The following is a 24,539-nucleotide window of genomic DNA, read 5'->3' as shown; positions in this document are numbered from 1 at the left end:
CCACTGCACCACGCAGGAGGCCCAAGCGTGTCTATTTTAAACACAATCAACACACATCTCAGTGATTTCATTCCTTCTGCTAGGAATGATTGAATGACCTCAGGCTTTTTTTTTTTTTTTATTCCCCTCAATGTTTGTATTTCCTTGTCTACACTGCCCAGTTTTTTTCAAAAGCAAATTTCTGTGGTTTGTGAGCTTGATTTCTGAGGAGGGAATATCCTGTTTTACTAGAAGGGTGCGTGGCACCGAGCATTGGAGTCTCTACTGCTGACAGTGGGCAGCGGGCAGTCCTCTCTCTCAGAGAGAGAGAATACCATTACACCAAGGTCATTCATCTTGTGTTGTTCCTCCCAACAATGGAAAGCAAAAATAATCAGTAAACGCTGGGCCTTTTCTCCCTGCTCATTAAAAACACATTGAGAGAGCACGTTAAGTCTTACCGGGAACTTGACATCGCTCAGACAAAGTAAAGTGCTTTGCTGAACAATGCCGCTCCCCGATTCAAAGTGAAGCCCTCGTAATTGTGTTTGTGAGCACACCTTGCCTTGTGTAGTTTCACGTGGCACATCCCCAGTCGAGCCAGTCCCTAACAGAGGTGCATTCGTCATCAGAAACTGTAGTGAAACAGCACTGTGTGCTACTGTTGCCTGAGCAAGGGATGTGTCTCTCAAATTGAGCTTAACACTGGTTTCCCTCTACAGACGCCAAACAGAACGGTATTAAACAGCTAGCTAGCCTGGCTCCTTCCTCCTGTCTCTCTGTCTTCAATAACAACTGTAGTAGAGGGCGGCCAAGCTTCTGCAGTCTCAGGAGTTTACCTAATTATCCAGCATTAAGTCTAAATGGTAGGATTCCCTCTCTCATCCTAGTTTACTCCACATGGCTGCAATAAAGATTAGCCACTGTCTTGCAAATCATTAGTCTTTACAGGTACTTCACCTCAGAGGGGCTACAGGGGACTGAACATGAAAGTGAGGCAGCAGCAGGAGCTGCAATCCATATGATCCTACACTGTACATTAACACAACACAAGGCTAGGGGTGGGCGGAAACTGCCGGGGAGAGGGATAGGCTACCGCCGGGCGGCAGGGCAGACAGACTGTGGTGGGCCAGTGGAATGTCAGTATGCCGCAAGGGTTATTGTAATGAAAATGGGAGTTGGACACAACCAGCCAGCCAGCTAGCCCAGCACCACTGGTTTTTTTTTATTTGCTAGACTGTATAGAAAGTTCGGTGCTGACCCGATAAAAGATTAACTGGTACTTTAAAGTGTTTGTTTATGGTCATTAGAGCTGTCTGGTTGTCTCACCACACTCCAAGGGCTCAGAACAATGGCAGTGCTGATGGTAATGCTGGCAATTTCCCTGTTTTTTTCGCAGGTCACTGCCAGGGGATTCGCCCCATTGTTGCAGTTTGCCTACACTGCTAAGCTGTTACTCAGCAGAGAAAACATCCAGGAGGTCATCCGCTGTGCCGAATTCCTGCGCATGCACAACCTGGAGGACTCGTGCTTTCGCTTCCTGGAGGCCCAGCTCCGCAGCGAGGAGGACGGCCTGCTGCTATGCCGCAAGGTGGCGCCGGCCGAGGGGAACCACGAGCCCGAGGACGAGAGCATGCAGTCTGAGACGACATCAAAGGTTGCCTCCCCCCGGGCCCGGCGGCGCGCTGAATGCTTGGCCTCCTTGCGGCAAGCACCAGACGCGGACCAGCTAGCCATGGCGGTGCCCAGCGACTTCGCAGACGGACGACTGGACTTCGACAGGCACGGAGCGTCGGACCTCCCTCGCTGCCCCAAATACAGGAAGTACCAGTGGGCCTGCAACAAGCACAATAACGACACCTCCTCACACACCAGTACCTCAGGTTTTCCAAGCACATTATTATTTAAGGAGACCAGCGGTGGCATCAGCGACGGGGCGGTCCGGGACCAGAGTAGGCCGTCGGTGGCTCAAATCAAAGTGGAGCCTCGGGCAGAGGAAGAGGCCATCTCGCTGTGCTTGTCAGGGGACGAGCAGGATGGCCATGACAAGGACGACGTGACAGCCATGGAATTGGACAGTGTCCCAGTGGTATCCCCCTCTTCTGTCAAGAGGAGCAAGTCCCCCACCTGCCTCCGCGCCTTCTTCAAGAAAGGAACGGACCTGCCAAGTCTGCCCAACGTGTCACAACAGCTATTCGCCAACAGACTCGCCAGCGTCTGCCCCCAAGACAAAGAAACCACTCAGGGAGATCACAAAACAAAAGATTTCAGGCCTTTCACTGCAGTGGAGCTGGGCCTGTCTGTTACATCCCCAAAGGTAGTGGACGGCTTCCCTCCGATGCTGTCGTCGCTGAAGTCCGCCTCCTGCGACGGCGTTTGCAAACAGGAAGTGGAACTGGACCGCCGCAGTGTCATCTTTTCCTCCTCAGGGGCCTGCGACCGTCTGGGCACCCCGGCGCATTCCTACCCCGGTGGGAACTCTTTGGAGATGGAGCTCTCAGAGCACACGCCAAAGAGTCTGTGGGCTGGTGCCAGCCAGTCCCTCCCCACCTCACAGACCTACTCTCCCAGCAGCGCCCCCACCCTCGCTTCCACCACCACAGAGCCCCCGCCGCTCCTCTGCCACCCACGACCCAACACCAGCTGCCCAGTACCAATCAAGGTGTGCACGCGCTCGCCGCCCTCCGAGACCCGCACGCGGACCTCCAGCTCCTGCTCCTCCTACTCCTTCGCGGAGGACGGGAGCGGTGGCTCACCCTGCAGCCTGCCCCAGTTTGAGTTCTCCTCCTCCCCATGCTCCAACGTGGCGATCCGCCTCGCCACCGACCAGCAGGACCAGGGTGTGATAGGGGGAGATGCCCTCTTCAACCAGGTGCGCCCCAAGATCAAGTGCGAGCAGTCGTACGGCACCAACTCCAGCGACGAGTCGGGATCCTTCTCCGAGGGTGACAGCGAGTCGTGCCGAGTCGAGCAAGGGCCAGAGGTGAGTGAATTTAACACTATCACACCGCCTTCTCTCATGTTGTACACAATGCCTCATACACCCAGTCCCACCTTGGAGACGAATCATCATCTCACAGTAACCTAGCTCTCTGGGTCTGCATTTACAGTTATTAGATCATCATGTAATTGAAGCGGGAGTATTTTCTTTCAATAAAAGATTTACTGCAACACCACCGTGAACAGAACAGGGGCACAGATGTGCCTTGATAATGTTAATCGGCTTTACGCACGGTTTGTGATCTGTGTAATGAGTCTGAATAGGAGCGAGGGTCCAAACCAAACGCGCTCGCTAGAACAATCTGAGCCCACACACACACACACACACACACACACACACACACACACACACACACACACACACACACACACACACCTGGGGATGCGGTGGTTGTGTCGAGGGCTGTGATTGGTTGATCCTATGGACAGGGAAGCGCTGGTGTGTGTAAAAAAGGCTAATAGACTGAGATGTAGATGGCCGGAGCTGGGGAGGAGTCTGAAGGCGTTCTCCTGTGGCTTTATCTCTGTCCCCCCTTAGCTGTCACATGCTAAATAGCTGATATTATCCCTCCACAAACCTGACATCTCTAATCCAATTCCACACAATCTGCATCTGCTAATTGTCGAGACACCTCTCTGGGCATGTACACTGTATATGTGTATGCTGTATCACCAATACACCTGCACTACTTGAAGGTGAAAGTAGCCTTTGTTGTATTATAAACAAATATAGCTTATAATGTATGTGACAGATATACGCAAGGTAGGCTATGTTGTGTTATACACAGCTATAAAGCATATACAGTATGTTTGCGATAGCGATCGGACAATAGCAGCGTAATGAAACAGGATGTAGCTGTATTGTGCACGTGGTTTGGTGGGGGCTGCTCCGCGTTGTGTCATGATGAGACTGCATCCTGCAGCGCCTGGCGTGCTGCTGACAAGGATGGATTGCCAATCCCCTAATCATCCCCTAATCCATCTGGCCAGACAACCGATGTCCTCCAGGCTGACTGCAGAACAGCCCTGATGTTGTTGTCGTTGATGTTGTTGTTGTTTACTGTGAGATCACTAAGGATAAATAGAATACAGCCTCGTCAGGTGTACAATTATAATCAGGATGAAAGCTGTTTTGTTCCATCAAAAGGAAATGTAAAATGATCCTTTCTTTCTTCATACAGAACGCCTCTGATGCCTCTAACTTCATCTTGAAGCTATTGCATCCGTAGCATTTGCTTTTGTTGCAAGCAGACGTGTTTTCCCTTTGCCTGGAAGATAAAGGCTCGCCGCTTCTCAGCCTAAGACCTTGAAGTGCGCAGGGAGCCGAGAGAGAGAGAGAGAGAGAGAGAAAGAAACGGGTGCGTTGCCATGGCGATCAGATTCACAGAGCCTAGTCCCTGTTTCGCAGGTGTTGGAGCCACATGACAGGGACTGTGGAAAGAATCCAGTCAGGCACTTCTTCTGTGCACAAACAGAGAGATTAACAGCCCTAGCAGTAATGTGTAATTATTACCTTAGTGGCACCCACACCCAGTGATTTATGGGCCGTTTGAAGGACTGTTGAGTGCTCTACTATAGACAATTGTAATTTACAGCGTTAGAGCTGTCGAGGAAGAGAAAAGCAGCCCCAAAATGACTCTTCAGACATTTCCAGTTCCCTTTGTTATCTTGTACGAGTCAAAGAGTGTATGGAACACACACTACACTCTATTGTAGGCAGTCGATTAGCAGCGCACAATATCCACTGTCAGATCCAATGACTGTATATATGAATGGACAAAGTCACTCATCACGTGACACCATTCATTCCTATGTGAAGACTCAATAGCGCATTGAAGCCAAATGAAGTCGGATAAGATGGCGTCTCATGGAGACATAACATGCTCAGTTTGAGCTACTCCAGGAAGTGACGTTGCAGGCTAGCTCAGTGCTGCCCCCTCTCATGGAGTAACTCAAGTTGAAGACCGCCCGGGGTACTGCAGGCTGCCATTAGCAACTAAATTACCCTTGTAATTTCTTCTTTGTGCAATTAAAAAATGATTGTTTCAAGGACAAACATCTGGTGTATTAAAAGCAATTATTGGTACCGTGATTGTCTTCATTTGTATTTTTTTTTTTACACAATTATTGACCATGAAGATTTCCATTCTTACATTCACTATAATGGGGGGATCCTGTTTTCTGCTAACAATGCCTGCAGTGCCACGGTCGGCCTTGAACTGCCGTGGCTTCAATGAGAGGGGGCAGTCGTTCTCCCCTGGTCAGACCTCTATTGACCCGCATGGAGTTATATCTGCCTGCTGCTGATAAGATGGATTATGAATGAGGCTGGCTGGCTGTGCCTGGTCTCAGATGCTGCTGATAAGATGGATTATGAATGAGGTTGGCTGACTCTGCTTGGTCTCAGATGCTGCTGTGTGTGAGAGAACCTCTCTCAGTAGTGCTGTTTGGTTTATTACATGTTCTTATGGATGGACGCGTAGGAGAGCATTTACATAAGGAGCCTCAGCGTGGGGCCAAATCCCGCCGTGCTTTTTCCTCCAGCTTTATCTGGCAACAAAACTGCTACCTCATGCTTCCTGGGGCCCTCTTTTCCTTATTCCCCCCAGTGAGTCGGCTGTACAAACAAACACAGCTCGCGTCCAGGGAGGGCTCTGCCATGCCTCTCCCTCTGTGTATTTGCAGAGCAAATGACAGGCAGACCGGGCCCCACTCAGGGAGAGCTAGCCAGGCAAGCGCCCAACGCTGCTGTTGTTGAAAATAGCTGCAGCCCCAGCGCTGGGAACAATGAATTCTGACAGGGAAGGAAGTTGTTAAACTGGAGGCTAGTCTGGCAGAGGGAGGCAATAGTCATTCAAGGTAGTCCGAGTCAAACAAGGTCTCCTGGCTGCTCCCAGAACTGAGGTTAGAGGGAGTTGCATATGAGCCCACATCTGGTAGCCACATTAGCAACACCCTCACACATAGCAGACACTACACTACTCTGGGCTAACTTTTTAATTGCCACAATTTTACACCTTAACTGTATTTCTACTGCTTCCCAGCTGGACAACATCATACATAGTGAATCAGTCAATAGGGTCAGGAGAGGCCCCTCTGTAACTTTGACCATGGCCCGGATTCATAAAGAGTCTCAGAGGAGTGAGTGCTGATCTACGATCAGTTTTGCCTTTTCAGATCATAATGAATACAATTATGTGGACAGTGGGGAGCTGATCCTAGATCAGCACGCTTTGTGAATACGGAACCCAGTACACCACACCAGCCGATGTTTTTGCACTCTACACCCACAGAGGAGGAAGCAGAGATGGAATTCACAGTGATTAAGGAGATGGAATTCACAGTGATAAAGGAGATGGAATTCACAGTGATAAAGGAGATGGAATTCACAGTGATTAAGGAGATGGAATTCACAGTGATAAAGGAGATGGAATTCACAGTGATTAAGGAGATGGAATTCACAGTGATTAAGGAGATGGAATTCACAGTGATAAAGGAGATGGAATTCACAGTGATAAAGGAGATGGAATTCACAGTGATTAAGGAGATGGAATTCACAGTGATTAAGGAGATGGAATTCACAGTGATAAAGGAGATGGAATTCACAGTGATAAAGGAGATGGAATTCACAGTGATTAAGGAGATGGAATTCACAGTGATTAAGGAGATGGAATTCACAGTGATTAAGGAGATGGAATTCACAGTGATAAAGGAGATGGAATTCACAGTGATTAAGGAGATGGAATTCACAGTGATTAAGGAGATGGAATTCACAGTGATTAAGGAGATGGAATTCACAGTGATAAAGGAGATGGAATTCACAGTGATAAAGGAGATGGAATTCACAGTGATTAAGGAGATGGAATTCACAGTGATTAAGGAGATGGAATTCACAGTGATTAAGGAGATGGAATTCACAGTGATAAAGGAGATGGAATTCACAGTGATTAAGGAGATGGAATTCACAGTGATTAAGGAGATGGAATTCACAGTGATAAAGGAGATGGAATTCACAGTGATTAAGGAGATGGAATTCACAGTGATTAAGGAGATGGAATTCACAGTGATTAAGGAGATGGAATTCACAGTGATTAAGGAGATGGAATTCACAGTGATTAAGGAGATGGAATTCACAGTGATTAAGGAGAATTAAAGAGCTGAGACCTTTTTCTCTCTTTTTCTTTCTTTTTCTCTTCTTTCTTTCTTTCTTTCTTTCTTTCTTTCTTTCTTTCTTTCTTTCTTTCTTTTGTTCTCTCTCTTTCTCTCCCCCCTCTCTCTCTCTCTCTCTCTCTCTCTCTCTCTCTCTCTCTCTCTCACACGCTATCTCTCTCCCTGTGTAGGCGTTAAGCTCAGTCTTACTGTCTGGTCACAGTATGCTGCAAATATTGATCTGAGAGTGAGGTGGGAGTGATAGGGAAGTAGAGTTGGTATATTAGCAGCACAACGTTTCCTATCTCGCCCACCACCAAACGTTAACCCCTGAATGAACGTGTGACACAGGAAGCGCACAAACCTAAATATCACTTCTGTTATTTCTATTATAGTCTACAGTAAAAAAATTATTTTAAAAAAACTCCTTGCTCCACCCTTGTTATGATGCATCTGTGGTCTCAATAATTTGGGGCATACAGTGTAAACCACATTATACTGATTTGGTGCAGCCTTTTTGATTTTTTTTTTTAGGTTTCGTTATTTGTCTTGTGTGCAGACAGAGTCAGGCTGTTGTTGTGCCCAGCGGGGAACGGTGGGATGCTGGGGCTGGCAGCTGAGATCCAACAGGCTCTGTGTCAGCTTTAAAGCCAGCTGGGGTGCTGCCACTTTGCCTTCCATCCCCTGGGACCTGGCATCCTGGAGTAACAGTACCCACAGACACACAGCCCATCTCTTCACCACAGAGCCTCTCTAACTCGTCTCTCATAGGGGGTTCCGGCAACAGCGTTTGTTTACGGTAGAAAAAGCAATACGATACTAAACAGAGTTCTGTAACAACATGATCTTCTCCCAGATCTTCATAGGACGCATAATGCTCTGTAATCACATTATAAACCAACAAGTGATTTATCACTGTGTAACTGGGAGCACGTAGTGTATAATCAACATAGAAAGACGCTAGTGTTCACATTTCATGTTTATCGTACTCACCAGATTACGGTCTCTTTTTGATGCAGAGACAGAGCCACAGTCACAATAGCAGCGCTATAGAAATCAGGAATAGCTAGTGGGAGACGGTTAGACCTGAAAAACAATTCACAGTGCATGGCCATTTTAGTCAATTGCTTCACCTTTCAGTAAAAATTGCTCTGAAAATTGGAAGTACAGATGTAGGATCTTAATTTGAGCCAGGAAATGTGGATTATTATGTACATTATAATTAATGGACATTTTTTGTAGGGGTTGATAAAAAATATGTGTTAGGGGAAATCAGGTCTGACATTTTAAAGTGGAAATTACAAACTTTAGAAGCCGTTTTAAATCTTGAATACACTACAAATTAGCATTTCCAAATTCTCAGCAACAAAAGAGTGATCAGATTAAGATCCTACATCTGTATTTACTGCCTCAGGGCTTGTGTCAATAGCTAGGAAGGAACACAGTAGTAGGTGGCTTTGCATGCCTCTCTCTTGCACAGTACGCTGCAGCGTTAAACTCCCTCCCAGGGCTCAACGTGGGTCACCAAACCTACAGATTAGGACTGGCAGTCAGGCTGTACAGAACTCACTGACCCCAGGCGTTAGCCGTCATCGTCGGGCCGCCCCACCATCTGACTCCTAAGGCTCGGCCCAAGTCTGGACCTGCAGGCAGCCAGATGCCCAGCCTCTCTCTGTGTGTCTGAGGGGAGAGGGAAGTAGGGTAAAGAGGCACTGCACAAACAGTGCCGCCCGGGTAACAGATAAGCCCTACTTTTCACTCTGGACCTATTTGCAGCATAGTGACCCAGAGAAAGATTGAGTCTGGGGGGAATAGAGGGGAAAAGAGGAGAGGAAGGAAAGACAGAAGGGGGAAGGGGCGGAAAAGAAAGTTAGTGAGAATCCAGAACCCATTGGGTCTGAATTTATGACTGCCGTCAGAGCTGCTGCTGGACTGATTCTCCTGGTGGAGCCACTAAATATACCTAGATACCCCTTCAGCGTGCTGAACGCCACTGCCGGGAAGAAAAAAGAAAAGAACATTACAAGGTCGCTCGCCGTGGAGAGGTATCTGTACATCTCCCTCTCCCAGCCTGTCTCAGGGAAAGAGCTCCCTCATCAGTACATCTGTCTGGTCACTCCATAGACCTCTATAACTAGTGGTTATTAGATGGCGCTTAATGGGGCCATCATCACCGGCAGAGTCATCTTCTGTTTGTTTTTAGATCACATAGAGCAGGCAGGATGTGGATGTGTTCCATTGCCCTCCCTCTCTTCCTGCCTTCATTCTCTCTGTAGCTACTGTCATACCCTGGCTGGTAGTGGGAGGGAGCCCGCAGGGCCTAGTGTGGCCTTGAAATCTCCTCCCATTATTTATTCATGTGTCTGCATGCAGCGGCCAGATGAGAAGTAGGCTCAACGGCTCGGAGGACTGAGGGCTTCTAATGAGGAAATTCAAGCCTGTCTCGCCGGGATAAATTGACATCTAGATTTGCTCTTCAATGGAGAGTGATTCCGATGTGCTCGTGAATAGGCACCTTGCTTTGTCCCTTGAAGTGCAGCACTTACCCCAGGTGATGCCGTATATCTCGGCTCACTGTGGTGTGTGTGTGTGTGTGTGTGTGTGTGTGTGTGTGTGTGTGTGTGTGTGTGTGTGTGTGTGTGTGTGTGTGTGTGTGTGTGTGTGTGTGTGTGTAGTAGTAGCTTGAGGGAGTGTAAGCAGGCTCCAGCCCAGTCCATTGTCCTCAAGTCTTCTGTTTTGGTGGGGCTCAGTTTGCAGTCACGAGGGGCTTTTGGATTCTCCATCTGGCCCTGGTTCAGCAGCCAGGTACAGAGAGAACGGGGAGACGTTTCTCCTCACCCCTCCCTCCCCCCTATCCCTCCTCGGCGTTTGACTTTGTTCTTGACGTGCTCCAGAGAGGCAGCCGCGGGGAGAGAGAGCAGAGCGGAAGAGAGCAGCAGCTCATCTCATCTTGGCAAAAGCTCTCTGGCTGTCTTCCCCTGGCTCTTTGTTATTCCTCCTCGCCTCTCTCTCTCTGCCATCCTGTTTCTTTCTCTCCTTACTCCCCCCCCCCAGCTACTCTGCTACGGCTCCCTGGTGCTGTGAGGTACCGCTGGGAAATGTCGGTATCAGAAGGTTTGTCAGCACCTAAGGGAACAGAAAGAATCAGGCAATCTATAGATGTTTTGTGGGAGGAAAAAATCACACCCTCGTGGATATTGGCAGCAAATCCATGGAAATAATGTATTGTGATTTTGCAATTATCTGTATTTTATTGCCAATGATTTTTCTCCGGATTAGTGTTGCACTATGTGACTGAAGGTGTCAAAGAAAGTATGGCTTTGCGTGTTTCTTTTGTTCTGCAGTGCCTGTGGACTATTGTAGGTTGATAGTATAGAACTGGCCTGCAAGATTATATTTGTTTGCCTCCCTCCCCTAAAGTTTGTAGTGTTTTGGGTCAAAAAAGACTGTCAAATCACCAGGAATTCAGCAACAAATGTGTTAATAAATTCAGGAAATCTGTTCCCAAGTATTCCCATGAATAGAAAAAGAGACACGTGATCGTGTCTCAATGTTATTCAACTTATGAAATGATTGTTATTGTCAAATACAATCTATTTTTGGGCTTAGTTGGGGGTCAATTTGCAGTGTACAAATGATTATAATTATGTTTCGTTCATCCAACCATCCTCTCCGACAAAAAAACGTCCCATGGCTGAATCTAGTTGCCTACCCCTAGTATAGATGTTACATATCATGCCCTACAGATATCACCTGACACCATTATGGATGGGGGGTGACAAGTCCCTGCCTGTCCCTCCTCGATCTGTCATGCTGGCACCTCTCCAAGCTAGCAGGGACAGATGGCGAGACACTCATTTCTTGGATCATGTTATCCCCCTCTGCACTAGAATAGGTTACACGATGTTCAATATTTCAGGTTGAGAGAGAGAGTGCTGAAGGCTTTGTATGTAAGTCACGTTCTCTATTTCTGGTCCTGACGGCGCTCTGGCACCATCTTGTGGTAAAATGTGGCTGACCGTTTTTTTGACATGTGCATAAAAGTCTAATCAGCAAGGTTTCGTCAAACTGTTACATGTTCGTTCACGTTCATGTTCATTCCGTATTCAATTCAAAAGTGAACGCTGTATCACGTCGGATGTGAAAAGTCATTTGTAATTTCTTGATTTGCAGGTTAAGCTTCCTTTCCCTGTAGATCAAATCACAAATCTTCCACGGAACGACTTCCAAATGATGGTAAAAATGCACAAACTGACCTCAGAGCAGCTGGAGTTCATCCATGACGTCCGGCGGCGGAGTAAGAACCGCATCGCGGCGCAGCGCTGTCGCAAGAGGAAGCTTGACTGTATCATGAACCTGGAGTGCGAGATCAGAAAATTGGTGAGTGTGTCTCTTGCCATGTCTCTCTCATAGATATACTGTGCGCACCAGAGGAGGCTGGTGGGAGGAGCTATAGGAGGACGGGCTCATTGTAATGGCTGGAATGAAATGAATGGAGTCAAACATGTGGTTTCTATACATTTGATGTGTTAGATACCGTTCCATTCATTCCATTCCAGCCATTACAACGAGCCCGTCCTTCTACAGCTCCTTCCACCAGCCTCCTCTGGCGCATACAGTACTACAGCACATAGTGTGTGGACCTGCTGGCATGTAAAGTAGTAGAACCATGTGACGTCTATATAGTACCGTTCTCTCCCTGGACTAATGATAACTGTTGGCTCCTGAGTGGCACAGCGGTCTAAGGCACTGCATCTCAGTGCTAGAGGCGTCACTACAGACCCTGGTTAAATCCCGGGCTGTCTCACAACTGGTCCGTGATCGGGAGTCCCATAAGGCGGCGCACAATTGGCCCAGCGTCGTCCGGGTTAGGGTCGGATTTGACCGGGGGTAGGCCGTCATTGTAAAATAAGAACTTGTTCTTATCTGAGTCGCCTAGTTAAATAAAAATACATTCAAAAAAGAAAAATATGTTGACAGTGCAACAAGCATTACCTTGGGATAGAGTGATATTAATTACATCAACACCGTGTCAGCACTTTCACGCCGGCCGACTGTCCTCCAGCTGCCAAGCTGTCAAAGTACAGCAATGTGTGTAGGGGGAACAATATGAAGAGTATGTCTCTCTTCCTACATCCTCGCCCCCACGTTTCCGTGGCGTCGCGGCAGGTGGTCTCTCACAGGCAGCCAGTGTGCTTTTGTTCCATGATGGGGGTGGAGCTGCGGGCCTTTGATGTGTTGTGTGTGTCAGCCACACACACATATACACACACACACACACACGCGAGTGCTTTACACTCCACAGTGGACTGACAGTCCTTCCCCTCGATGTCGCCCGGCAGCATCCTAGGATATGAGAACAATTTCATCATCTCAAACCGCTTTCCACCACCTGGTCCCGTGTTACCCTCAGTGCACACAGCATCCTGGAAATGCTCGCTCATCACAAACCTTATCAAAAGCATGCATTGTTTAATATAAGCTCAGTGAGCAAGCAACAAAGCTAGGTCATGTGAACTCTTTTATGTTGATACGAAGAGGTGAATGGCATGTAGTAATGTATCCATGTCGCGCTGCTACAGGTAGTGTGAAGCGGTAATAGAACATCGACTGTGCAGCTGCAGTGTCAAAGGGCATCACAGTATGCACTGCATGTCTCTTTGCTCCTTGTCAGACCACAGCTCGTGACACTAGTCCCAATATTTCCTTGTGTGTCCACCAGGTGAATGAGAAGGACAAGCTGCTGACGGAGAGGAACCAGCTGAAGGAGTGCATGGGTGAGCTGTGGGAGAACTTCTCCTGTCTGTCCCAGGAAGTGTGCAGGGACGTGCAGCTGAGCCCCGAGCAGGTCCAGTCCCTGAACCACTACTGCCCGGTCCTGAAGCCCGGCACCAACACCACCGACATTGCCGGCAATGCCGCCTCCAACAGCATTGACCTCACCAACCGCTCCGGCTCAGCCACCCCGGAGCCCAGCTTCCTCAAGTCCCCCGGGCCCTCAGAGAGCGAGCCTGACTTGGTCATGGGGAATGGGGCTGACGCGGGGGCGGGCAGCAACGAGGCGGAAGGCCAGGAGACGAGGTTATACATGGAGGCGGGGCTCTCGTTGAATGAACAGTCCAATCAGACAGTGACGGTAGACTTCTGCCAGGAAATGACTGATAAATGTACAACTGACGAACAGCCGAGAAAGGACTGTGCTCAGTAAACGGTGGTTTTAATATCTGTGTTCTTATTATTTCATGTTTAGTTTTGATTTTCTTCTGACAAACCCCTTTCTCGGGGTTGTTGAGGTGGTCAGCCTTGGCCAGTGTTCTTTGAAAAAGTTTTTTTTGTTTGTATGTCTTTTTGGTTGTCTTTTTAAAGGTTGACACTACAGTTGTCTTAAGAGCAGCAATACTGTTCTCCGGGTATTCTCCTCTCTGTAACCATGACAGAGTGGGAACTTCTCACACAATACTCCTCTTACAATGGTGCTACACCGTGACCGGGCAGGCAGCGATCTCCACAGTGTTCTTTATCCATGTATTACAGTCTACTCACAGGGACGGGCGAAGATCACATCTTCAATACAAACCTCAATGGACCTAACAACAGCTCTCTTTGTCTCTCGGATCAACCTACAGTTTCTATCTCCCTGTCTCTCTCCTCTCTCTCTGTTTCTCTCTCTCTCTCTCTCTATGTCTCTCTCCCGATCGCTCTCCTACTCCGGCTATTTTCTATCAATCTATTTCTACCTCTTAACACTCTCGCTCTCTGTGTTATCTCTCTCTCTCTCTCTCTCTCTCTCTCTCTCGCTTATTCGCTCACTCTCTCTCGGTGGCCCTTGTCACGGCAATTCAAACTCAGGAAGAAATCTTCTGAATGTTCAATATGATTCATGAAAATAAGAATACAGCTTCTGTACGTGAGAGATTTATGAAGCAGTTAGACTGTAAATGTTCATATGCAAAAATGTCTTCTGCTTCACTCATTTGCATTTTCTGTACAGCAAAACAATGTGTACGGACAGTACCGAAACATTCCTCCTTTGCCTTCTGCAGCACTGAAACGAAAGAGAAAAACAAACGATTTGACAGGTGGTTAAATAGCTATGTTCCCACCAGGGCTGGGGTCAATTCCATTTCAATTCCAGTCAATTCAGGAAGTACACTGAATTCCAACTCTCTTGAAGGCTTTTCGATGAGGACAATGTGAAATTGGAATTGCAGTTTGGTTTACGTTCCGAATGAACTGGAATTGAAATGGAATTGACCCCAGTCCTGGTTCCCACACATCAGCAATACCATTGTGTTTGGATGTTGTAATGATAACTTTCAAGTGCTTGCTTGGGCAGAACGTATAATGTATATAGTATGGAGCATGGTGACTGTCACAGTAATATTATACAAGTAGAGGCTTAGACGTTTCTTTTCACTGGGGTTTTTGCTAAGGGAAAATATTCGCTTTGCTGTTTCCTGCCCAAAGGAAAATTCCCCATAAGGGTGGGTGTTCTTAAACTCAGGAAATCAGCTTGACACACACACACTCAGACACGCACACACATACACGCACACACGCGTACATTCATTTCAGAGCCCCTTGCATGAAAATTGGATGTTGCTGGCGAGGACAGTGTAAGTAATGTTATTAACCAGTGGCTCAAGCCACATCCATTCAAACTTTGACACCACTTTAAATGTGAAAATGAGTTTCAGCTTGTTGTGTTTTTGAGGAAGCTTTATTTCTTCTTATCAGTATTTAAAGATGCTATATGTATGACGGGGAAAACTCTCACAGACACCCTTTGGATTTCTGTTATGTTTCAATGTTGTCAAGGAATGTGTGAGGTAGACATCTTCCCAAGCTGAGGGATAGCTATTCTGTCTGCCAAAAAAAACCAAAAAAAATGTATATTATATTTACCAAGGATACTTTCTCCAATAAATCTGGCCTCAATTCAGGCTCTTTCCTTCCAGCACCAGATGCTCAGTTATAACTAGTTAAAATAGCACTTCATAGAGGGTTTATGTCTGGTTCAGAACCCTGAAAACGTCTGATACCGAAACACTTGAATTGGCACTTAAATGAAAAAAACGCATTGAATGTTAATATTGATATAAATATCTCTATGAAGACATTACATTTTTAAAAACTACAGTAAACAGGGTTATTAACTAAAAGGAAGCTGACATAATATTGATTGTTCACGTCTTATATTTGTAATTCTTTAAGAATTGAATAAGCTAATTGAGACTTCAGTTCATGTGAGAGCACTGTGTGTGTCATCATAAAACTGATTGAGTAACAATCATATGATATAGTAAAAATTTTGCCCTGGTTGTACATTTGTTAAAAACATCATATTCTGTGATGTGAACGCATGCCCCTGTATATTTTACCTAGTTAGTTTGTCTAGCTTACGTTTGCTTCTAACGATAGTCCTCAGCTAAATGATTTACTCTGTCTTTTGTTGATTAACCATATTTACATTTATAATGTACATTTCATTTACATTTATAATGTAAATATACAGAAATACTTTTCTTATCTGTTCAACAGTCAGAGATGTGCTTGAAAATACAGAATATAAGAAAATAGAGCCATAACCTATGAAGAGGAGTGAATTCAATTGGAATATAAAGCTTTGCTCATAACTTTAACTTAATTCAGGACGAAAAGCTATACAGTTTGTCGGATAGAGCGATAATACAACTGTATATATGGAGGAGTCTGCAAATTCCCCTTGGCGTTACTCTGCTGCCCCCTGTTGGACACAGTTATGTAGTTCTCCAATCAGTCCTGACTGAGAACACCCCTTATGGTATTCGAGTGCTCTGTGTTTTTACAGTGTGTTTGCTAGTCTGATTATTTCACCATACACCTAATTTTCCCTAAGGTTGTAGCTAGACTCATATACAGTCTCACACAGAGAACCACAAGCATACGCACAAATATGAATACATATACACACACACACACACAATGCATGTCGTAACGGCATCCTTGCTTAAAGGCTCCAGTCTAGATTGCCTGTTGAAATTGTTGTTTGCGAGGTTCTTTTCCCACTTTGCTCTGATTCGTATGCTATCACTGAAGTGGAACAGTATTCATCCCCATTGTCACATACAAAACAGAGAACTAAAGATAGATGGATACAAGTGGACATTTGTGTAATCCATATGCAATTCCGACTTTTTCTTACTCGTTTTTGAAGTAAAAGTGAAAAGCATGACGTTCCACCAGAAAAGGACACTCATTAGGCTACACTTTGACAAATGTCAAATTTGGGGGAAATGTATTGAAATGCATCAAGTTTATATTGTCCTCCATCAAAGCTAGACCAATAGATATCCTTCTATCTGTTTTTAGATGTCCTTATAATGCTATTATGATTACTGTTGATGTTCTTTGGATAGCAATGAGTGCCAAGCATATTTCTGGTGTGTAGGCTACTGTACGTAACATTTGTAATTCCTCGTTGTTGTTTTTTTTTGCTCTACCAAGAGAGCCCCTGGATTCATGTAAAGGCTGGTTGGTGGATGCAGATACATGAAGAGTTTTTAAAGCAGCACCTCCCTCCAGTCATATGACAGTCCAGTCCATACCTCTTAACCCTCTAGCCTTGAGAGAGCTACTCCATGCTTGATATGCTGTGTGTGGTGTTACTATGGTGGCCAGTGGTTGAAATTAGAGCACGGCCCCCCCCCCCTCCCCCCCCCCAAGCATTCCAGGTGAAATAAGCTTGTTGTGTCATCATCTCAATCACACAGTGATTCGTCTGGTTAACTTTAACCAGGACCAGTCATTGCTCTTTGTATATCGTCTCAGGGTGCCAAGTGTTTTATTTCTCCATTTCTGAATTTGGAGCAGACCTTTGTAACTTTAGCTGGTTTTGTTTTGCTTTGATGTTTTTGGCTTTGCTTTGAGTGTGTGAAAGTATAGCTTTAAACTCTGGTTTTATATTCCCGAAGCTTATTTCTACCAATGCAAATACTGTGTAATGAGCTTGGCCCGATACAGATCTACCCCATCAAGAGACTGCAGAGAGTACACAGTACATTGGAGTACAAATATGAATAATTGAATTATGTTTTGGTAATACGTTTAGTTATTAGTTGGATTTCCCTCCTTACAAGCCAAACACACAACAACAACAAAAAATCCATGTAATTTGATTTGTTAACTGGCTTTGGTTATTAGTTGGTGGATATTTGTTGTAAAGCTAGGTGCATTGAATGCATTATCTTTTTAAAACACTTTTGTGCTGTGTTATTTTCTCGTTTAGTTGAACTTTAGTTTGTTTTAGTTTTTCTGTGCTGCTTCTGTGAAAGAAACACTGTCTCTCCAACTCCAAGGGTTGTTGTTTTGAAAAGATGAACAAAACTTTCCTTTTTCACAAATTGCTCAACTTTATAATACAGTATACTGGTATCCTGATTACATGCACAGGCTGAGACCATTTTAGGAGTAAAAGAAAAGTTAAATATGTTTACAAAAAGGTGTGTTTATTCAATTTGCCATGTATATAGAAATTGGTAGGTTAAAATTGGACTGTTTCGTGTTTTTACATTTGTAAACAGAAAACGATGTGTTTCCTCAACTTGTCTTTTCATTCAGCTGGGGATGTTTCAGAGTTACATGGATACAAGTGCACCTCCGATTTTTGCCTTAGAACTTGCAGAGGCCATAGTTCACATTCAAGTGACGTGAGTGTATGCAGGGGCCTACGCCCCCCATTTCTGAGTAACCACCAGTGCGGACTTTCTCACACTTATCTACCTGTGAAATCCTTCATACCTCTCATAATTGGTCAATGACTGTATCAGCAAACTGCATCAGGTGGGTTTTTTTTACATGCTTTTTACACAGATTATATGGATTATTGTATTAGTAGATTTTGGTGCATCATTTTTTTATGTAATAACTCTTAAGCTTGTAGTCACAAAGTTGTTTTTCTCTCTCGTTTTTCTAGAAGACTGTTTTGTGTTAATATTGTCAATTTGAAATAACTGTTATTTGCTTATTCTCTACTTACCTTGTTCATTTTCAAATGCTACACAGCCCTAATGAATTAAAATGACTTAATAACCATTGTAAATACAGTGTTGTGTAAACCCCATTTTCATTCGTTTCAATTGCTAGTGTTATATAAATGACATTTTTGTCTAGACACCATTTCTGTTTATGAAATAAAGAAACATATCATGTACATTATTTTTGTCATTTTCTTTATATCTGCAAATGCAAATAAATATTGTTTACTTCGTCATATTCTTTCACTAAATCATAATCTGTACTTTTAAGGTGTGATTGTAAATTAATCAAAGGTATTATATAGATTATCTGATTAAAATAATATCAGATTTGAAATAAGGTGTAATATAATCACATAAGAAGAGAACACAAGCGTTTCTTGTCCTCGTGCACAGTGAGAAAGATGGTTTGGGAGGCAAAGAAAAGTCCAAGAGCCACAGTTGGGAGAGTTACAGAACTTGGTCGCATCTTGGGGTCACCAAGTCTCTAAATCTAAAATTAGACGCCACCTCCATGCCAAAAGGCTATTTGGAAGGGTTTCCATAAAACAAAGCCTGTATTGTGAGCCACCAACAATTGTAAACACCTGAAGTTTGCTAAATGGCATTGGCACTTGGATTGGAACCAGGTGCTATGGTCAGATGAGATTAAAATAAAGCTCTGTGTGATCGGTTTGGCCTTGAAAGAAGGATGCATATGCAGAAAATACCCCATACCTACTGTAAAATATGGTGGCGAATATTTGATGTTATGGGACTGTTTTGCTTCCACTGGTACTGGGGCCCTTGTTTAAGGTCCACGGCATCATGAGCTCTACCAAGTACAAGGGCATTTTAGACAAAAACCTGGTTGCCTCTGCCAGGACACTGTTGGTCACAAGTGGATCTTCCAGCAAGACAATCACCCCAAACACACCACAAAATCAACATCTCAGTCTCCGGACTTAAACTTCATTGAAAACCTGCTGTTTGAATTGAACAGGGCATTCCATAAGCACAGACCGAAGGCTATCAAGGATCTGGAAATATTCTATATGGAGGAATGGTCTAATATCCCTCCCAACGTGTTTTTCAATTTCATAAAACATTATAGAAAAAGGCTCAGTGATGTTATCTTTGCAAGGGGAGGGTGCACAACGTACTGAAAACGGGTGGCAATAATTTTGACACATATCTTTTTGAGATTTTTTCATATTACTTGTTAAACAAAATATTGTTCTCTGAGCACATGTATTAGTATAAAATAAAATAATATTCAAATTCTCTTCAGCATACAATATAGCTCAGTATTGGTATTAAATATTTTATACAGTCTTTTTTTACCATCTTTATCAAGGGTGCCAATAATTTTGGATGTGACTGTACATGTTTGCATTTTAATAGTTGTACATCAGATCCCAGAAAAACATTATGTGCAAGCAAACAGGTTATAGATTTCTCAACGATATCAAGAAAGTTGACAAGTGTTGAAGATATTGTAATCCATTTTTTTAAAGCATCCATTGCAGGGTTTACAAAATTTCAAGATATTCATCAATAAATTCACATTTTGTTAAGTTTGAAGAGCACTTCCATCTCCAACTTTATCATCGTTCTGTATGATAAACAATATCAAAGTGCTTTTTAAAAAAAAAATCATATTTACATTTTGAGATATAATATGTACATAGTGGAGTTTATCATCATATCCCACAATGTTTTACATGTATTATCAATCAAAATGTTGAATTCTCATCTTATGAGAATACTGTCTTTTAGCTAAATGTAATTTTAATGTGTGCAAAATGTCACTACAAGTAGCTTGCAGTCATATCACTTTGACAAAAAATATTTGATGCCACAGATATTTCTTGCAAAGATAGCATGTGACATATCTAAAATTAGAACTACCCATGCAAACATACACTGAACAAAAATATAAACGCAACATGCAAAGTGTGTGTCCCATGTTTCATGAGCTGAAATAAAAGATCCCAAAAATGGTCCATATTCACAAAAAGCTTATTTCTCTATAATGTTGTGCACAAATTTGTTTACATCCCTGTTAGTGAGCATTTCTCCGATAACCATATAATCCATATATATGTGATAGGTGTGGCATATCAAGATGCTGATTAAACAGCATGATCATTACACAGGTGCACCTTGTGCTGGGGACAATAAAAGGCCACTCTAAAATGTGATGTTTTGTCACACATCACAATGCCACAGATGTCTCAAGTTTTGAGGGAGCATGCAATTGGCATGCTGATTGCTGGAATGTCCACCAGAGCTGTTGCCGGATAATTGAATGTTAATTTATCTTCCCTTAAGCCCCCTCCAATGTTGTTTTGGAGAATTTGGCAGTGCGTCCAACCGGCCTCACAACCGCAGACCATGTGTAACCATGCCAACCTAGGACCTCCACATCCAGCTTCTTCACTTGTGGGATCATCTGAGACCAGCCACCTGGACAGCTGATGAAACCGTTTCAGGGAAGCTCATCTGCGTGCTCGTCCTCCTCACCAGGGTCTTGACCTGACTGCAGTTTGGTGTCATAACCAACTTCAGTGGGCAAATGCTCAGCTTTGATGGCCACTCGCATGCTGGAGAAGTGTGCTCTTCACGGATGAATCCCGGTTTCAACTGTACCGGGTAGATGGCAGACAGCATGTACGGCTTTGTGTGGGTGAGTGGTTTGCTGATGACAACGTTGTGAACAGAGTGCCCCATGGTGGTGATGGGGTTATGGTATGGGTAGACATAAGCTACCGATACTTTGATGAGATCCTGAGGCCCATTGTCGTGCCATTCATCCGCCGCCATCACCTTATGTTTCAGCATAATGCATGGCCCCATATCACAAGGATCTGTACACAATTCCTGGAAGCTGACCACCAATGTTCCAGTTCTTCCATGGCCTGCATATTCACCAGACATGTCACCCATTGAGCATGTTTGGGATGCCCTGGATCAACGTGTACGACAGCGTGTTCCAGTTCCCGTCAATATCCAGCAAATCCGCACAGCCATTGTAGAGGAGACAACATTCCACAGTCCACAATCAACAGCCTGATCAACTCTATGCAAAAAAGATGTTGTGCTGCATGAGGCAAATAGTGGTCACAACAGATACTGATTGGTTTTCTGATCCACGCTCCTACCTTTTTTTTTAAGGTACAGTATCTGTGACCAACAGATGCATATGTGTATTCCCAGTCATATGAAATCCATAGATTAGGGCCTAATGAATTTATATCAATTGACTGATGTCCTTATATGAACTGTAACTCAGTAAAATCTTAGAAATTGTTGCGTGTTGCATTTATATTTTTGTTCAGTGTAACTATACTAATGCGCTTACTGCTCATCCGCAATACATATGTTATTATGAATACAATTAGGCAATTAGAAGGGTAATGTTGCTTCGTGATCAGGGTCCCCAGATCCTTCTGGTCCCTCAGCCAGTTCTCACTTTTTCATGATTGAAGACAGTTCCAGAATCATGCTCTGAAAGATTGAAATATGCAACATGAGTTAGTCAGTAGTTATTTAATCCGAATCTTTAATCCGAAGCCTTAGAAATACATGATGAGAATCCTACAATACATCCTCCATTTTAAAAATAATGTTGTGTAATAGGTCTACTTACCATTGACATTCTTCGTCCACTGGCTGGAGGCGGGGTCATAGGTGGGCTCTCTCCTTGGGCTATACGCTTCGCCTCTGTGTCCGTCCCACTCCCGGAGTTCGGACTATCAGAAGGACTATCCAGGTTGGTCTGAGAGAGTCCCCGGGACATGAAACTAGCCTTCCTCCCCGTGGGATAGTGACCACTGTCAGGTGAATCACTCATGTCACTGTAGTCCTGCAGAGCGCTGACCCGGCTCTGTTTGCGTGGCTGGTTCCACAAGGCTGCTGGTATCTCCATATGGCTAGCCATGAGGGAAGGCCGTGGCTGTGCTCCGCCGTGCCTGGGATGGCCTGAGCTTTTAGGTCCGTTGGAATCATCACTGCTGCATGAGTGGTTCCTCTGGTCCAGGGTGTAGTGGTGCTCCACGGTCCCCAGCTGTCGCAGGGACTGGAACTCAGTCTGTCTGGGGTACTGCTCTGAGTCGTTGGTGCCACCACCATCGTTGTGAGGAGCTACCGAATGCAGGTACAAGGGGACAGCATCCACTTGGCTGTTCGGAACCATTGTGTAGGCCGTCTGAGTGAGCTGCATCATCTTTTGGGGGGATGAGTTTGTAAGGACACACACCTGCTGGACCATGGAGTTTTTCTTGGACCTGAAAACTAATAAGCTTTCATCATCTGTACCTTTATTTCCATACAGACTTTGCTTGACTTTCTTCACTCCCAGGTGGAATATCTCGAGGAGGTTCAAGAACAAAGAAACCCCAGCGATGACGAGCATGAAGATCATGAAAATGTTCTTCTCAGTTGGTCTGGACACAAAGCAATCCACACTGTTCGGGCAAGGCAATCTCTCACATTTGTACAAAGGATCCAGTCCAACTCCGTACAGTACATATTGTCCCACTATGAAGCCAACCTCCACCACTGACCTCGTCAAGATATGGAAAACATATGTGCGCAGCAAGGAGCCCCTGAGTGGAGCTTTCCTTACTCTCTTCTGTTCCTCCAGCTTCCTCAGCTCCCTCTCTATCCTCTGTCTGTCCTCATGAATGGGCTCAGCGCCCTCTAGCTCTGCTTTCAAGAAAGCTTTTTTCTTGTGTCTCTCTTTTTCAAGGGCCCTCAAACGGTACAGTGCATGTCCCATGTATACCAGAGATGGAGAGGACACGAAAATGATTTGTAACACCCAGTATCGGATTAGGGAAATGGGGAATGCATCGTCGTAGCACACGTTCTTACACCCAGGCTGGTCAGTGTTGCACACAAACTCACTCTGCTCATCATCCCAAACATCCTCTGCTGCCACACCAAGAACGAGCATCCGGAATATAAAAAGGATGGTTAGCCAGATTTTTCCCACGATGGTTGAATGAATATGTACCTCTTCTAAGATACTCCCCAACAAGTTCCAATCCCCCATCTTCTGAGTCACATATCCTTACGCTATAAAAAGAGTTTACATAAATAAACTTCCACTGGGCCATGGTATTATATAAATACCTCACAGAATAAGCAATTTTTTCATAGTTTAGTGTGTATATTTTTCATGATTCCAATGCAATTGTCCTCTTTCAAATGTAGACTGTTCAAGCATGTAAGATCAAAATAAAGGATTTAAGAGTAAGAAATAACTTACATTTGAACTTGGTTGTGTGTTCCACTTGCTTCAGAAATACCTGAATATTTGGTAGAACGTACGTTTTGTTTCCACCCATTGAAGAGATAGGCGACCCATCTCTGAGCGTCGCTGTAGTGAGTGTATCTCCGATCTGTTGCAAGCAGGATTCATAGACTGCGAGGATCGATCCACCAAGCGACTGGACAATGGCCTGGGGCTTGTTTTACCACACAATTGTTGATGGCAGGACACAACACAGCAGGACATGTAACGTTACCAATAGTGCCAATCAGCTCATGGCCTAGCTTTGAATGTCAATACATGTCAAATGCATGCTATTTTTACTTTCCAAATAGCTTTTATCTTTACTATATGTTGGTTTTATGTTTATATATGATCTAAATCTGCTAACTAAATGTTTTCAAATGACCCAGTCAAAATGAACAATCTATTGGGCCAGATAGAATGATCAATGAGTCATGCCCCATCTCATAGTTCACTGCATGATGGGCTATTTGAGGCATTGGACTAGTCTGGCAACAAACCAACAGACCTCCCCAAAAGTTCTGTCAATTAAATAAATGAAAACTATAACAGATGACACAATTAGAACAACATGTTCACATTGTTGCCATTGATATTTAGTAGCCCATTTAGATTTTTAAAAATGAGGTAACAATTTAATGATTTTAATTGTTAGAAAGAAAAATAAATTATGGAACGTATTGAACACTAACTTTTACATCGCATGGTACTGTGTGGTTGCAATAGCCACCATTAAAGGGATAGTTCACACAAATTACAACATGGCATATTGGTTTCCTTACCCTATAAGCAGTCTATGGACAAGGTGTGACAGCAATCTATGCTTTGGTTTTGTTTACCTGGCTGTTTCAAAGAATAACTTTTTAGCATTTGTGGTACAAATCCAAATGCAAGTCAATGTTACCAGTTAAACAAAACAATGCTGTCATACCTTCTCCATAGACTGTTTACAGGGTAAGGAATACAAAACCTATTTTTTGTGAAATATCCCTTTAATACACCCAAATGTGAGTCTAACCCCATGATCCCATTCCATGACATTGATTTGTCATGAAAGAGATGTCCTTACAAATCACTCTGCTTGAACCAACTTCATTCAACTTTGTTTCAGTGAG

At 44.4% G+C, this 24,539-nt stretch overlaps 2 protein-coding genes across 4 annotated transcripts in view; one reads left to right on the top strand and one right to left on the bottom strand.

Moving 5' to 3' along the window:
- The window catches only part of LOC106607718 (transcription regulator protein BACH2), a 104,148-nt gene extending 85,829 nt beyond the window's left edge, over window positions 1-18,319 (top strand). For all 3 annotated transcript variants that reach the window (XM_014204974.2, XM_014204973.2, XM_014204975.2), the window contains exons 3-5: window positions 1,379-2,962; window positions 11,302-11,508; window positions 12,851-18,319. In XM_014204974.2, the coding sequence (XP_014060449.1) occupies window positions 1,379-2,962; window positions 11,302-11,508; window positions 12,851-13,336 (2,277 nt within the window). In that variant the 3' untranslated portion in view covers window positions 13,337-18,319. The remainder of the gene's footprint in view (window positions 1-1,378; window positions 2,963-11,301; window positions 11,509-12,850) is intronic.
- Window positions 18,320-21,434: 3,115 nt separating this feature from the next.
- Window positions 21,435-23,504, bottom strand: gja10b (gap junction protein alpha 10 b). The gene is made up of 2 exons (XM_014205388.2): window positions 21,775-23,504; window positions 21,435-21,632 (listed from the first exon to the last, which is right to left on the bottom strand). The coding sequence occupies exons 1-2, from the start codon at window positions 23,179-23,181 to the stop codon at window positions 21,594-21,596; spliced, it is 1,446 nt and encodes a 481-aa protein (XP_014060863.2). The 5' UTR covers window positions 23,182-23,504; the 3' UTR covers window positions 21,435-21,593.
- Window positions 23,505-24,539: the final 1,035 nt, after the last annotated feature.

The sequence above is a fragment of the Salmo salar genome, chromosome ssa06, assembly GCF_905237065.1.
Source record: "Salmo salar chromosome ssa06, Ssal_v3.1, whole genome shotgun sequence".
Classification (NCBI taxonomy): domain Eukaryota; kingdom Metazoa; phylum Chordata; class Actinopteri; order Salmoniformes; family Salmonidae; genus Salmo; species Salmo salar.
This window is presented reverse-complemented; position numbering and strand designations above follow the sequence as displayed.

Bases quoted from the DNA above. Each gene is read 5' to 3' on its own strand.
- gja10b (XM_014205388.2), bottom strand. From the start codon at position 23,181: ATGGGGGATTGGAACTTGTTGGGGAGTATCTTAGAAGAGGTACATATT. The intron at 21,633-21,774 runs GTAAGTAGACCT...TCAATCTTTCAG, and splicing joins GTGGACGAAGAATGTCAATG to AGCATGATTCTGGAACTGTC.